The following is a 16,389-nucleotide window of genomic DNA, read 5'->3' on the forward strand; positions in this document are numbered from 1 at the left end:
TCCAATATGTACTGATTGAGCAGCTACTACGTTATTAATTTTTTCTTCTGGGCCACCAGAAATGAGGCATGGCTCCTCCACTTCTCTTCTTCTTAGAAGACCCTCGGGGAAGTGTGTCTGCATGGATGCGTGTGCATGCGTGTGTCTGGCTCCGTGACTCTTGGGGTGCAGCCTGGATGGGTGGGCTCCCAGCACAGGCAGCTGGGGCTCTCCCCACCAGCCCCTGTAACAGCAGCCCAGCTTCCTGCAGACCAAAACCACAAGCAGAACAAGCAGGCGTGAGACACTCACAGGTTGGGTTTGATCGCATGCGTGTCGGAGAGGAGAGAGCAGAGAGAGACACAGGAACAAGAACAGCAAAGGGCAGAGCAGACCTGCGCCAGGGGCGCACAACGGCCGTGTCCACCTCCCAGCCCCAAGATGGTGCTTCCCACAGGCAGCCACGCGTAGCAGCCAGAGACAGCTCCAGACATGTGGCTCTTCTTCGAGATCACTGGATTGCTGACGGCAGCCCTCTCAGGTAGGCCCCCTTCCCTCATCTCCTGCCACTGGTGCTGGAGGAGCCGGGTCCGGCCCTCTCAGTCCCCTTTCTGGTTGTTTCCTTGTGGTCACTTTTCTAGGATCTTTTAGCCAAGACTACACTCAGGTACCAGGGAGGTCCAGCATCTGGGGCTAGGAGAGGACACAGGAGCCCCTCGAGGGGCCGGGGCTGTGCCTGGAAGCCTCCTGGAGTGATAGAATGTGGGAAGCATGCTTTGTGCCTTACCAATGGGTCCCTAGGGTGTGAGGAGGGAGGTGCCTCTCCCATCCTTAAGCTCAGGAACTCCCCCATTTCCTATTTCTTGCCAACTCTTAAGAAGGAACCGTTCACCTTCCAGAGAGGCAGGACCACTGATGGTGGTACTTTCAACGCCAAAGCTGAGGCTTGGGGTCCAGCAGGTGTAGGCCAATCACAGGACAGCACCGCCTGAAACAGGACTCAGGGGAGCCAGGGAGAGTTCTGGACAGCCAGGCGCTGATGGCCTCAGCACAACCAGCTGGGGTAGTCTAGGGCATAAGCGAGCATGAAGGCCACCCCCAAGTCTCAAGCTGCCCCCAAGTGTCAAGGCACCTGGCCACCTGGGCCAGGGAATCAGATGGCCACAAGGTTTGGGGCACTAGACTGTGCTCCCCAGATACTTGCTGGCCCCTGTTGAGTGCAGGGTCCAAGCTGGCCAGAGCGGGGCAGGGGCCTGGAGATGCAGGAGATCCTGACCCCATCGAGCTCTCACATTTTGGGATTTGGGGAGACTGGTGTGGAATCAGAATTCAGGCCAGGGGAGTCTGGGTCCACCCTGCAGCCAGAGAGCCAAGTGCTTTCATTTTGTGATGGAGGAGACCCAGGAAGACCCAGTCAGGAGGGGGCATCGAGCTGGCTTGGAGGACTGGGTACATGTCGTGAGACTCTGGGCAGGGAGTGCTCTCCTCTCTGCCTTGATCTCCAGGCATGTGTTCCAAGCCTGTGGCCTCATACTGGTTCAGGGAAAGCCATTCGGCTCTGGGAACTGGAGTTTGTGTGCCTTCAGCTCTGTGCATGTAGCTTTGCCCTGCTAACTCTACCAGGAGTTTCTGGAGCAGAAGCTCTGGAATTTCGGCTGCCTTCTGCCCCTGAGCGGAAACAGACTGTCCGAGAGTGGCCCCCTTTCCTCTTCCCCATGAAGCCCAGCCACAGGCTCAGGAGTAAAGTCGGGTCCAAAAGATTTTCCCCAACCCAGGGCTTCAGACCAGCTCCTTCTCAGCTTCCCAGCAGGAATGAGGGCCAGGGGCTGAGCTAGGCATTGGTGCCCTTGGCGTCCGAGCCTTGGCAGCTGGCCCAGCAGCCAGCCAGGAGAACTGGCTTTGAATGGTGCCCACAGGAGAGGTGGGAACCCAGAGACCTGGGCAGAGCTCAGGGAGGTCAAACAAAGTAGTCCTGGAGCCTCCAAGTTCCTTCGATTCAGTCTGTCCCACCCTGGCAGCTCTTGCCCGACCTGCTCCTTCCCAGTACTGTCATCCACTTTATGGTTTTGAAACTGTGTTGATATTTACTTGACTCACTTGTTGTTATCAATGCAAGCTCAGTTTTGAAAGGAAAGTTTACATCACTATTATAAGTGGAAAATCAATATCATTTGCCATAAGTGAAAGGTAAAGGGAAACATAAAAACAAATGGTGGCAAAACCCAATTTCTATTACGCTTTAGCAAAAAGTGAAAAGATCGTGAAGACCCAGAGCTCATCCCCTCTGTGAAAGGGGTGATGAGGAGGGGAGAGGAGATGGCCTCCTAGCTCTAGCAGCTATTTTCTTCTTGACTTTGCAGAAGGACTGAAAACACCGTGGGCAGGGAATAATTTCCTCACTCTGCGATTTCAGAGCATTAAACGCGGCTTCTGTAAACTCTCCTGAGGGTTGCCAGGGGTGTATGTCCTACTGCTGAAAAATATGGCCTCTCCAGGCAGGAGGAAGACTGCACCTTCAAGCAGCCCCTTGCCCCTCTCCGGGGCTGATGCAAGGGACACTGAGCTGCTACACTCCAGGCCTCCCTGAGCTTTTCTTCCTCTGTGTCCAGCTCAGCAGACCCAAACGCTAGCAGAACCTGACCTCAGAGGGCAAGGTTGACCCACATCTGCTTGTGGGGAGTTTGTATTGGGCCGACCATATTGGGGAAAGGAGACTAGGACCTCCAAGGAGAAAAAGAAGGAGAAAGAAAAATGATGGCAAAGAGGGAGGAAATGGAGCTGGGATAATGAAGTGCGTGTGGAAGTTTCAGGCCTTTACCCCAAGAACTATTTCAGGGTGGGGCTGCCTGGCTCTGCCCTGGGACCACAGGCAGGTGGAATCCTGCCCTCCTTTGCCCTGGCAGACCTGGCTGAAACCTTGCTGTGCTCAGGCAGACCTCCCCTCTCCTTCTTCCCCCTTTTATTTTTTAAGACAGAGTCTCGCTCTGTTGCCAGGCTTGAGTAGCTGGGATGACAGGCACGCGCCACGACGCCCAGCTAATTTTTGTATTTTTAGTAGAGACGTGGTTTCGCCACGTTGGCCAGGATGGTCTCAATCTCCTGACCTCGTGATCCACCCACCTCAGCCTCCCAAAGTGCTGGGATTACAGGAGTGAGCCACTGTGCCCAGCCTCCTTCTTCCCTTTTTAACCCTAGCACGAGGCCCTATCTCCTGGGCCTCTGCCCAGGTGGCCCGGGTTCTGGGCCTGGCTTGGTTTGTGTTGCTGATTTCTGTTGCTTAGAGATTCAAGCCTCCAGTTCTCCACCTCAGTTTCCTGATCAGCCAACTAAGGATGAAGGAACAGAGAGAATGAATTAGGAGCCCTTGACAGGGGAGGTTGGGGTGGCGTCATGAGACCCCAGGTTCTGCCCTGGTCCTGTCTCTAATTCACCATTGACTGTGCTTCTTTTCTTCTCAGCCGTGTTTTCTCGTCAGTGGAAGGGGGGTGCTCTGTTCAGACAATCTATAAGAAAGCTTTTGTCCAGATCTGACACTATGACGCAGTAACAAAGCCCCCGGCCTTTCCCGCCAGGGCAGTGCTGAGCTCCGTGACTCTAATGCCAGCTGTGCTCTGGCTGGCGAGGTCCTCGAGGGCTGCCTTTGTGTATGAAAAGGCTGTTTGTGGCTACTTTTGAAAAAAATAGTAATTCTTTAATTAACAATTTTTTAATAATTTGTTTTTTCTTAACTTGTGAGTTCAACATACTAATCATATTTTATAAGCCCTGTAATTTTGATTAATGATTTTCAATGGGCCTTTAATATTTGAGCAAATGAAGTTGAACAGACCTAGCATCCTTAAATAATAAATACCCTTACAAATGTAGCTAATCAAACTCCCTTGGTTCTGTGCTGTTGCATAGGGTAGCCCCTACAATCACGCATTTAAAATGTGATAGTCCAAACTGAGATGTGTAAAGTGTAAAATATACAACAGGTTTTGAAGATGAGTTTCAAGAAAGAATGTAAAATATTTCAACAAATTTTATGTGATTTATATGTCGAACTTATAATATTTTTGATATGATGGGCTAAATGAATTCTATTATCACAATTAAGTTTACATATTCCTTTTTACTTTTTAAAAATGGGGTTTCTGGTCTGGTGTGGTAGTTCACACCTGTAATCCTAGCACTTTGGGAGGCCAAGGCAGGAAGATCGCTTGAACCTAGGAGTTCAAGACCAGCCGGGGAAACATGGCAAAACCCCGTATCTCCAAAAAATACAAAAATTAGCCTGAAGTGGTGGTACAAGCCTGTTGTCCCAGCTACTTGGAAGGCTGAGGTAGGAGGATGGTTTGAGCCCGGGAGTTTGAGGCTGCAATGAATGAGCCATTATTGTGCCACTGCACTCCAGTCTGGGCGATGAAGGAGACCCTGTCTCAATAAAAAAGTAGGGGGAGGGTTGTCCTGGAATATTTAAAATTACATGCGTAACTTGCATCATATTTATATTGGATAACACTGCTTTTGATATTCTAAGCACATTTATAAATATGATGAATTCCATATTTTATAGAGCATGAAACAAAATGTTCCCAAGAATTTTAGAAAACGCTTTTAGAACTAAAAAACTAGCATAAGTGAAGTGAATATTAAGTTATTTTTAAAATTTTTATAGATATGAGGGTAGAAGTGCAGTTTTGTTACACGGATATATTACGTAGTGGTGAAGTCTGGGATTGTAGTGTACCCAGCACTGGAGTGTTGTACATTGTACCCAATAAGTAATTTTCATTCCTCACTCCCCTCCCATCTTCCCACCTTTTGGAATCTCTGATGTCTGTTACTCCATTCTGTATGTCCGTGTGTACACTTTGTTTGGCTCCTACTTATAAGTGAAAATGTGGTGTTTGACTTTCTGTTTCTGAGTTATTAAAGCGAATATCAAGTTCTCTTAAATATTCTAATGTTTACAGATATTGTCAAATTCTCTTAAATTTTCTACTTCAAAATTGAACCAAAGTCAATTACCTGCTCACATTCATGAGGAACTCAACGGCCAAATGTTTTTAAATATCACAAATATAGGACTTTATGCAACTCACGGAGCTTGACCCAACTTACATTTAACACCAATGGATATATACTTTGAGTGTTTGTTTATTTAATCATCTCTATTTTCTAAATTCTAATCTTCCTGGGTTTAAAAGCCACTTACCAAGGAGAAAACAATGGCGCCATTGCAGGTAACTTGGGTTATGCCAAGCAGGTTGAAGTTTTTCCATCTCAGTGGACTGAGTTGAGGTCGGTGTTTTTGTTGTTTTGCCAAAACATAAGATATGGTTCCCCTGTGTTGCTGATGGATGCGCTTGTGCCCTTTTTGATAGTCCGTGCCCTCTAACTGGGCTGGCTCCTTGACCTATGAACTCTGAATCCAAGTTATACAAACCTAATCCCCTACATCTGCCGTGCATCTGGCCTTATTGTTTGATTGGACTGAATTAAACACACGTTTACTTTTCTATTCTGACCTCTTTTCCCATTCTTCCTGCCTGGCAAGACTTCATCTCATAGATACATAAATAATTTATGACAGGCTTCTGCATCTTTCTCCCGGCTTAGCTTGGCTCTCTGGCCACGGGTCAATGACTGATGACAGTTAGCGTGGCCTTCACCGTATTGGGGCCATGGAACGGGGTAGCTCCTAGGGTGCTGGAGCTCGAACTTTACAGAGGGATCTAGAATAAGTGAGAAATGCTGCCCATGGCCCTCCTCATTCAGACCACATTTATTAAGGCTTTATTTATTATATTTATAGAACACTCAAGAATTAAATTCGGTACCCAGCTGTTAGATTCTGAGTTAAGGAATCAGACTTCTCCCTGGGGCAAGGAGGAATAAACAGGTGGCCCCAACTGTCCTTTAGGACAGGAGCTTGGAGTGTAGACCTCCCAGGTGCGTGGCCATCCTCTCCCTGCCTGGACCACAGATGGGACACCATGAGCTTTAACATCCATGCCATGTGCTCAGGCCTGCCCTGAGCAGCCCCTGGTAGGGCGGCTGGGATCCCCAGGCTGTATCTACTTCCTCGGCTAGCAAGACCTCCAGGCCCTCCATCCTGTCCTCGGCACTGGCCCCTCTCCAGACTCAGAGCATGGTAAGTTATCCAGCGTAGCTCTTCCCGGAGCACTTTATTCCAGCCCACCTTCCCAGTGTTGGCCAAAGTGTCATCCACCTGACAATTTACTTAACGTAATTTCCCTCCTTTTTCTTTCTTTCTTTTCTTTTTTTTTAGATGGAGTCTCGCTCTGTCGCCCAGGCTAGAATGCAGTGGTGCAGCTCACTGCAGCTTCAAACTCCTGGGCTCAAGGGATCCTCCCACCTCAGCCTCCCAAATAGCTGGGATTACAGGCGCCTGACACCATGCCTGGCTACTCTTTCTTAATTGATGTTTTAAAATGCAAATACATTTATTTTGGGAAGAAACTTTATATATCACTCCCTTAAATGGAAAGCCATTCATTATAAATCACCATCATGATTATAATGGTGAAAATAAACATAATGGAAATAAAACAATGTTACTAAATTCTAGCCAGATGCATTTGCTGCTTTCCCTTTCCTCAAAAGGGAGGGCTGTAGATGTCAGAGAGACTTTAAAGACTAACCCCATGGGAGATTTCCTCCTCCAAGTCTGTAATTAGAAAGGCTAAAAGGGAAACAAAGAGTATGCATAACTTCCTCATCATGTAATATAGTGGTATATAATGCCAAGTCAATGACCACCTAAATCAATTTTGCATAGTTTTGTGTATGTGCCCTAGACTTTGAAAACACTGATCCAGAGAAAGGACAAAGGGGGTGGGCATGGTGTCCCCTGACAAGACTGAGCCTGGGGACGCTGACTGCTCTGCAGCCTGGGGTTACATCCTACACATGAGACCCCCATTTCAGGGGCTCCCCAGTACCCTGAGAAGTCCCTGGATTTTCCCAGTGAGCCCTGAGGTTGGGGGGCACCCGAGTTCACCTCCCTTGATTCCGCTCTGGGAATCTAGGCCCCTGCAGCCTGGGGAGGAGAAGGAACCTTGAGGAGGGGTGAGGTGGGTGTGGACTTTGAGAACTAGCTCTGGTCCTAACTTGCTGGGGAATCTTGGTCAAGTTCCTTCCTTTCTCTGGCCCTAGTTTCCTTTCTGGAAAACTGGGTAAATTGAACACTAAGGACCCAGCCTAAACATGCTTGTACTTTATGTATGTTCCTTGAGGCTTTACAGGTTATGGAGCAGGGCATCTGGCTGTATGCAGCAGAGACCCAGCCACTAGACACTTAGCCCTAGGAAGGGCACTGTATCAACCCCAGCCGGCATCCTGTCGTATAGAATCATGGACCCCAGAGTCAGGCAGACGCGGGTTCTGAATTGCATCTCTGCATGGCCCCAGGGTGGTTTCTTTGCCTGCATGCTAGAGATAAAAATCCCCAACTCACCAAAGTGTACAAGTTAATGTAGATGATGCATCTGAAAATAGCCAAACAAAATGCAGTGCTCAGAAATGTTAGCTTATAAATGCTCTACAGCAAGACCAAAGATAATCCCTTGCCTATGTGAATACAGGACTCGGTGGTTAACATAGTGCTGTTTGCACAATGAGCTCCATCACCCACATGGCGACCTCATTTTATAGATGAGGAAACTGAGGTTTAGCGAGTCTAAGAGACTTGTCAGGACCTGAGCTTGGGTCTCCCAGCCAGCAGGCTGGTGCTTTTTCCATTGTGTGGGAGTTGCCTGGCTTGTTTCCAGCCAGCTGTCCTGTGGGCTCTATTCTAGCATAGGGTTTCTCCCCTAAATGCAAACTCCTAGCCTTGCAGCCTCACCACTGAATCTAGGAACAGCCCTGAGGGACCTCTGAGGTCCTAGGGACCCTGGAAGTCTTCTTAGCAACAGATGGGGTCAAGTGTGGCTGCCTCCCTCATCATGGCACGCCCTCATGGGGTTTGCCTGGGGGTTGCCCTGCACCTTGGGGCCAGGAGGAAGGCAAAATTAAAGAGGCACCATGAGCCAGGGGAGAGCTTGCTGGGCAGCAGGCTCCATATTTTGTTTTGTTTTCTTTTTTTTTTTTTTTCTTTTTGAGACGGAGTCTCAGTCTGTTACCCAAGCTGGAGTGCAATGCTGCGATCTCAGCTCACTGCAACCTCCGCCTCCCAGGTTCAAGCGATTCTCCTGCCTCAGCCTCCTGAGTAAGGGGACCACAGGCACCCACCACCATGCCCAGCTAATTTTTTTGTATTTTTAGTAGAGACGGGGTTTCACCATTTTGGCAAGGCTGGTCTTGAATTCCTGACCTCAGGTGATCCACCCGCCCGCCTCAGCCTCCCAAAGTGCTGGGATTACAGGCGTGAGCCACTGTGCCCGGCCTAGGCTCCATATTTTCATATTCATTCAGTACCTGCTGAGTACCAGGCCCTGTGCTGGCACTGCCATAGGACATGAAGGTTTGCCCTTGAACAGTTTATAGTGTTGTGGTAAGACACACCAGCACCACCTTGGGATAGGTGTGGCAACAGGCACAATCCAGTGACAGCTGCAACCACCACCCATTACCAGGGACTTAATGTTCTCCAAGCACCAGCTATGCATATGCTGTTCCACCCTGACAACACCAGGACAATCACCCCTTTTTTATGGGTGGAGAAACTGAGGCTCAGAAAGTTATGTATTTTGTCCCAGGTTGGTGGCTAATGCTGAATTTAAATCCATGTCATGATATGTCACCACTGGGGGAAGCTGACTGATGGGTACACAGGATTTCTCTTCACTATTTTGGCAACTTCTTATGAGTCCATAGTTTGAAAATAAGATATGAGTCCATAGTTTGAAAATAAGAAGTTAAGGGGGAAAAAAGGATTTCAGCCCTTTCTGGTGGCTCACACCTGTAATTCAGCACGTTGGGAGGCCGAAGTCCAAGAGTTCCAGACCAGCATAGGCAACATAGTGTGACCCCCACGTTTACAAAAAATTAAAAAGTTAGCCGGATGTGAGATTCATGCCTGTAGTCCCAGCTACTCGGGAGGCTGAGGCAGAGAATGACTTGAGCCCAGGAGGTTGAGGCTGCAGTGAGCCATGTTCTCACCACTGCACTCCAGCCTGGACAACAGAGCAAGACCTTGTCTCAAAAAAGAAAAAAAAAGTATTTCAGAAAGAAGGACCCATTTGAAGGCCGGGTGCAGTGGCTCACGCCTGTAATCCCAACACTTTGGGAGGTCAAGTAGGGCGGATCACTTGAGGTCAGGAGTCCGAGACCAGCCTGGCCAATATGGCGAAACCCCGTCCCTAGTAAAGAAATACAAAAATTAGCCGGGTGTGGTTCGGGGGATGGGGGGCACCTGTAATCCCAGCTACCCGCAAGGCTGAGGGAAGAGAATCGCTTGAAACCGGGAGGCGGAAGTTACAGTGACCCAAGATCGCACCACTGCACTTCAGCCTGTGCAACAGAGTGAGACTCTGTTTCAAAATAATTAATTAATTAATTAAATTGAAAGAAAGACCCATTTGAGCAGAAACCTGGAGGTGGGACAGCCTACGAGGGCCCGGCTGAGGGGAGGTGCTGACCAGCCAGTCTGGCTGGTCCTGTTGGTCATGTTGGGTAGGCAGGACTGAAATTCCCAAAGGAGCTGAGGTCCAGGCTCTTTTCTGCCTCCTGACCCAGACTGGTGTGCCATGAGGATTCGATGAGCGCCAAGCACAGGGACTGGCCCACGGAAGGTGCGCCACAAAATGTACATTTACAAGTGTTAGGCAGGCAGTACAAGGATCGCGTCCTCCAGTGCAGCACTCTGCAAATATGTAAACCTGCCTTCTCCTCGTCACAGCCCTAAGGAGGTATGCGCTACTATTTAATACTTCCATTTTACTGAGTAAGTGACAGGCTCAGAGAGATAAAGTGACTTTTCCTAGATCGCACCACTAATAGATGACAGATACTTGGTTTGACCTCATGACTCCAAATCCGTTGCTTTTTCCCAGCCCGGGAATTGGGTAGGGTTTGGGCCGGGGACCCCTCCCCACCTCAAGACTCCTGCAGGAAAGGTCCGCCCTTCCCCCAGGGACTTTTCACCTCACCCACCATCAGCTGGGCTGTCATGGAACTTTATGGAGCCTGAGCTCTCCTCCTTCAGGCTGAGTGGCCATGCCCAGCCTTCGTTTCCCCGGCTGTAAAGCAGGGCCAACGGGAGCTCAGAGCTGTGTAGGGCTCCCCAGATGTTGGCGGTGACATGCTTGGAGAAATGCCAGGCTCCTTAGGGTGTTAGGAGAGACCTGTGGCCACAGCTGCTGCTCCGACTGGGGCCGGGCAGGCGCTCCCAGGGACAACAGAGGGAGGCAGAGGGAAGCCCAGGTTCCCACCCTCCATTTTGTAGGCTCCTGCAGCCCGAACGCCTTCTGCCTGAAAATGGCGGCTGAGAGAGGCCAGGAGGCAGGATGCAGGGCTGAGGAGGAAGCTCCGGGGCTGGGTCTCTGGTCCCTGGGAGATGCTGAGAGATAGGGAGATGGCCCTGTCATAGGAATGTGGTCCCCTGTTTTCCCTTGTATGGAAGGGTGCCCCTGGGTCTCCACCGTGTGCTAGGGGGTGGGGGCACACTCAAAAGTCCGGCCAATAAGTGTCCAGGCCACCCCCAATCTCCATCAGGACCCTGAGCTGGGCTGAGGTCTCCAGGAGGTGCCAGCAGATGCCAGGGTGGTGGGGGGAGGGTTCTGTGCATGGGGCTGGGGACAGCAGATGCCCGGGTGGGGGGCGGTCTATGCATGGGGCTGGGGACAGCAGATGCCCGGGTTGGCGGGGGGGGGGGTCTGTGCATGGGGCTGGGGACCAGGGTCATGTGGGGACACAGGCTGTAAGAGTGACGAGGGGCCTTGGGGCTAGGGGCTTCTTGGGGGTCCCATCTGAGGACCTCACTTCTGACTTGGAGTCATGTACTGAGCCCTGTGGCAGGGAGAAGGCAGAAATGAAGTCACTGTGTCCTCGGAGTCAGATGCAAAGCCAAGCGTGACTCTGTTCATTTTACAGAAGGACAGACTGAAGCCCAAGAGCTTAAGTAACGCCGCCAGTGGCTGACAGAGCTGGGAGCAGAGTCACTTCTGGTCACTGGGGTTTGGAGGGAGGATGTTTATCTGCACTTCAGTACCCTTTTTGCTAGGGTGTTCACCTCTTTCAGGAGGGGTGCCTGGGAGCAGGCGGGCGCGGGGAGACAGAGCTGAGGAAGCCCCCCAGGCCTGGAGGAGGCCCGTTCCCCACTCCACTTGGCGTGCTCTCGTTTTGCCTCCCTCCCTCCTTCAACCAAACTAAAGGATGCACAGTTGCCAAGTGGATTCAGCTCCTTGGAGAAGTATGTTGCTTTGCCGGGATGGGATTCTAGAAGTATGACAATGTCTGAGCTGGAAGAAATCCCAGCGAGCTGCCAGCCATCTCCTGTTTGTCAGAGGAGGAAAGCGAGGTGCGAAGTGGGGAACGACATGCCCCAGGGTCTTGGAGCAGGGCTGAGAAGCCCAGTCTGCAGGGACTCTTTCCAGGGCCTCTTCCCACGCTGCCCAGCAGGGCATGGCGGGGCCTGTGTGAACCAGGCACAGGCTTAACTAACTCCCCACCCCCACCCCTAGAGAGAATGCGGGGGACTGCTATGGCCCAGTGTGGCCTGACATGGTCTGACATGAACACAGGTGACCCTGGGCAGTGACATGCTGGCTTCATGTAGCTACTCTGCCCAGACCCTCCAACGGCTCCTCCAGTCCTCAGGCTCTGCCTCCTCTTTGTTTTTTTACTTAACTTTTTTTTTTTTTTTTGACGGAGTCTCACTCTTGTTGCCCAGGTTGGAGTGCAGTGTTGTGATCTCGGCTCACTGCAACCTCCACCTCCCAGGTTCAAGCAATTCTCGTGCCTCAGCCTCCCGAGTAGCTGGGACTACAGTCCCGCACCACCACGCTAGTTTTTGTATTTTTAGTAGAGACGGGGTTTCACCATGTTGGTCAGGCTGGTCTTTAACTCCTGACCTCAAGCGATCCTCCTGCCTCAGCTTCCCAAAGTGCTGGGATTACAGACGCGAGCCACTGCACCTGGCCTGTTTTTTCACTTAACTTTTAATTTCAGGCTAATTTCAGACTTACTGAGAAGTTGCAAGAACAATACAAAGAATTTCCCCATGCTCTTCCCTCAGACTCTCCAACTGCTAACAATTTTCCACATTTGCTTTATTATTTCCTCTCAATGTGTCTGTTTTTCTATTGCTTTCCCCCTAAACTGTTTGAGAGAAGGTTGTAATGTCCCTTTCTCCTAAATACCCCAATGTGTGTTTTTTTTGTTTTTGTTTTTGTTTTACATATGGACATTTTCTTACATAACCACAGTGTACTTATCAAAACCAGATAATTAATGCTGATACAATTCTATTGGATAATCGACAGAATTTATTCAGATTTTGCCAATGGTTCCAATAATATCTTCTAAGACAAAAGAAAATTTTGTTAAGTATGCTGCGTTTAATTCTCGTCTCTCTATTCTCCTTGAATCTGGAATGATTTCTCAGATTTTCTTTCTCTTTCATGTCATTGATCTTTTTGAAGCATAGAGCAGTTATTCTGTAAAATGGCCCTCATCTGGGTTGTCTGATGGTTCTTCATGGTTCCATTTAAGTCGTGCCTGTTTGGCAGGAATATCACAGAAGCACGTTTTGTCCTTCCCAGTGAATCATATCAGGAGGCATGTGGGCTCTCCATGTCCCCTCTCCGGTGGTCTAACTTGCTTGGCTAAGGTGTTGTCTGCTAGATTTCTCTGCTGTAAAGATAATTTCCTCCTTTGTAATTAACATGTATCTTGTGGGTAGATTCTTTGAGAATATGTAAATATCTTACTCTTCCTCAAACCTTTGCCCACTAGTTGTAACATTATTGTTGATTCTTGCTGGAATCAGTTATTATAAGGATGGTTACCTGGTGGTGATATTATAATTCCGCCATTCCTTCTTCATTAATAGTTGCTGACTCGGCTCTCTTTGCTGCCTCAGTGGGAGGGAGGCAGGTGGCTCAGTGCATGGCAGGCTGGTACTAATGAGGCCAAGGTTTGAGCTCCCTTTCCACTGTGCCTCTGGTGGCTGCTGTCTTGCCCCGCCTCGGATATTGGAGTCTGGGTCAGCACCTCTCCACCTTAGGGCTAGTTCTCCCTCCATCTTTACAATTTTGCCATTCATTTGTTGAGCTACTATTATGTGTTAGGCACTTTTTTTCAGCCACTGAGGATACAGGACAAAGTCCCGGTCTTCAAGAAGCTTCTATTCTAATAGGGAAAATAGACCAAAAACGTAAACACATTTTTAAAATAGTATCATTTCAGAGAGGGATATGTGCACCAAGGGAAATCAGGCAAAGTAAGGGGACTAAGAGCGGTTGCACTGGAGACACAGGCAGAACCTCGGAGGGGATATAGACCTGAGTGATGAGATGAGCTGGGAATGCTGAGATCAGGGAGAGGACATTCCCATCAGGGGGAGGAGCAGGGGCGGAGGCCCTGAGGCAGGAATGAGATTGATTTCAGACTGATGGAGGAGTGAAGGAGATGGAGTTGGAGAGGCTGGCAGGGCTTGAGGGCATAGATCATAGGGTTTGGAATTAATCCAAGGGAAATGGGAGCTCATCAGAGAGTTTTAGGTGTAGAAGGATGTGATTTCATTTGCCCTTCACGCATATACAATTACTTAAGAATTTTGTACATCAACTCCTTTTTTTCTTTTTTTAAACAAAGATATAGAATGCTTCACGAATTCATGTGTCATACCTGTACAGGGGTCATTCTAATCTTCTCTGTATTATTCCAGTTTTCGTATATGTACCGCCGAAGCTTGCACCCACTCCTTTTTTTTTTTTTTTTTTTTTTTGAGACTGAGTTTCGCTCTTGTGGCTCAGGCTGGAGTGCAATGGTGCCATCTTGGCTCACTGCAACCTCTGCCTCCTGGGTTCAAGTGATTCTCCTGCCTCAGCCTCCCAAGTAGCTGGGATTACAGGCATGCACCACCATTGCCTGGCTAATCTTTGTATTTTTAGTAGAGACGGGGTTTCGCCATGTTAGCCAGGCTGGTCTCAAACTCCTGGCCTCAGGTGATCTGCCCGTCTCAGCCTCCCAGAGTGCTGCGATTACAGGTATAAGCCACCGCACCCGGCCACCCTCTCCTTTTATAAACTTAAGTTTATTTGAACTTAGAAATCTTCTATCACTATCACGTATCTCAAACCAATACTACTTAAGTAAATAGAATATATATATATAAACAAAGAAAACACTGAAACCAAAAGTGTCATTAAATAGCCTGCCATCCAAGCATGAGCTGTCTCTCCATTCATTAAAAAGTGTTAGGTGGCCAGGCACAGTGGCTGATGCCTGTCATGCCAGCACTTTGGGAGGCCAAGACAGGCAGGTTGCTTGAGCCCAGGAGTTCAAGAGCATCCTGGGCAACATTGCAAGTCCCCATCTCTGCAAAAATAAAATTTAACAAAAAGTGTTAGGTGTTAAAGACTCAGTAGCAGCACAATGAGACTTTCTCCTTAATGCAGTCGGACAGAAAAATTGGAAAAGGAATAATTTGTTTACTGCATGATTCAGTTCCATTTAATCTTATATGTTAAATTGTCTTTCTGACTCAGACCTGATTTGAGAAGCATTTTGCTAACTGGTGGAAGGATTTGACAGGCCCAGCCCACCCATTTAACCATGGAGAAACTGAGGCCTTGGAACGGGGCAAGGACTTACCCAAGGTCCTGGTAATAGCTGCTCTCCATTCTACTCACCCTTGGTATCACTCCCACCCAATGCTAGCTGAAAATTCAGATATGATGTAAACATTAGTCATCCTTATTGTAAAAACGTTATAACAACCACATTAGAAGGAATGCAAAGAGAGAAAAGAGGTCTCAGCCAGCACCTTCACACAACCCGGCTGTTCGTTCTTGAAGGAGGAAGTTTTTGAGTCTGTGGAGCGTCATGGGCCTTCAGTCTCACCAGCAGGAAGGTGGGTGGCTGATGGGTGCCGGGCTGGTGTTGATCCACACTTGTCAGGTGGCTCTGAGACCAGCCTTGACTCCAGGCTCCACCACTTCCGCCATGACCTTGGGCAAGTTCCCAAAGCTCTCTGAGGTAAAATGGGTGTGGCCATGTCACTCTTCAGCTTTTGCGCTCTAGGTAGATGCTAAAGCCTTCCCTGAAGATCTCTATGGAACTTTTAGTCACCTGTGTCTGTGGGGGCTGCCTCAGCCCTAACCATGTCAACATAGCGTTGAAATTCAGTTCCGAGAAACACTTGTGGGTTTGTAGACTCTATGGCATCTGGAAGTGAAAGAGGGACACATCTCTCCCTCTTACGGGTTCCTTCCCCCACTCTCAATGCCCCTAATCCAGAATGCCCTAGAAGCTCTTCTCAGCTCCCACCTTCTGCCCTGGAGGCAGCTTTTATTGCAGGTACACCTGTGGTTTAGTTTACTAGAATTGCTGCAACAAACTGAGTGGCCAGGGCAACAGAAATGTATTGTCTCTCCCTGGCGCCGTGGCGCACACCTGTAATCCCTGCACTTTGGGAGGCTGAGGCGGGCAGATCACCTGAGGTCAGGAGTTCAAGACCAGCCTGGCCAACGTGGTGAAACCCCGTCTCTACTAAAAATACAAAAATTAGTTGGGTGAGGTGGCACGCGCCTGTAATCCCGGCTACTCAGGAGGCTCAGGCAAGGGAATCGCTTGAACCTGGGAGGCAGAGGTTGCGGTGAGCCGAGATGGCACCACTGCGCTCCAGCCTGGGCAACAGTGCGAGACTCCATCTCAAAAAAACAAAAACAAAAACAAAAAAACCAGAAATGTATTGTCTCACAGTTCTGGAGGCTCAAAGTCCAAGATCAAAGAGTCAGTGGGACTGGTTCCTTCTGAGAAGCTGTCCTCTTCTGAGCTTCTGGTGGCTTGCTGGCAATCTTGGGCATTTCTTGACTTATAGAAACATTGCCCCAATCTCCGCCTTATCTTAAAATGGTGTTCTCCTTATGTGCATGTGCCTGTGTCCAAATTTCCCCCTTCTGTGAGGACAACAGTCATATTGAATTGGGGCCTGCCCTGATGGCCTCATGCTAACTTGATTGCCCCTATAAAGACCCTATTTCCAAATAAGCTCACATTCTGGGGTACTGGAAATTAGGACTGTTTTAAGAGGAGGGGAACAATTCAACAACTCATAGCAATGTATGTAGTGTGTATAGGGTGTGTGTGTAGGGTGTGTGTGTGTACATGTATGTATGTGTGTGTGGTGTGTGTGTATGGTGGGGGGGGTATGGAGAAAGAGATGGGTCACTGCCCTACTTAATCTCTCCTCCTAGCCCACTCATCCTCTGGAGAGATGCAAGTTAGATATCTCAG

General features: G+C 49.1%; 1 protein-coding gene and 1 non-coding gene across 11 annotated transcripts in view; one reads left to right on the forward strand and one right to left on the reverse strand.

The window, feature by feature from the left end:
- The first annotated feature begins 285 nt into the window (after window positions 1-285).
- The window catches only part of CD6 (CD6 molecule), a 48,748-nt gene continuing 32,644 nt past the window's right edge, over window positions 286-16,389 (forward strand). For 6 of the 10 annotated variants that reach the window (XM_016920983.4, XM_016920984.4, XM_016920985.3 and 3 more), the window contains exon 1: window positions 315-520. In XM_016920983.4, coding sequence (XP_016776472.3) covers window positions 472-520 — 49 coding nt within the window. In that variant the 5' untranslated portion in view covers window positions 315-471. Of the gene's footprint in view, window positions 521-16,389 lie in introns of all 10 variants that reach the window. The other 4 variants (XM_001144310.5, XM_009460444.4, XM_003951890.4 and 1 more) reach the window with 2 other exon arrangements.
- Window positions 13,740-13,846, reverse strand: LOC112204835 (U6 spliceosomal RNA). The gene has a single exon (XR_002938592.1). It is a non-coding gene; the product is annotated as a U6 spliceosomal RNA (small nuclear RNA).

This window comes from Pan troglodytes, chromosome 9 (genome assembly GCF_028858775.2).
Source record: "Pan troglodytes isolate AG18354 chromosome 9, NHGRI_mPanTro3-v2.0_pri, whole genome shotgun sequence".
Classification (NCBI taxonomy): domain Eukaryota; kingdom Metazoa; phylum Chordata; class Mammalia; order Primates; family Hominidae; genus Pan; species Pan troglodytes.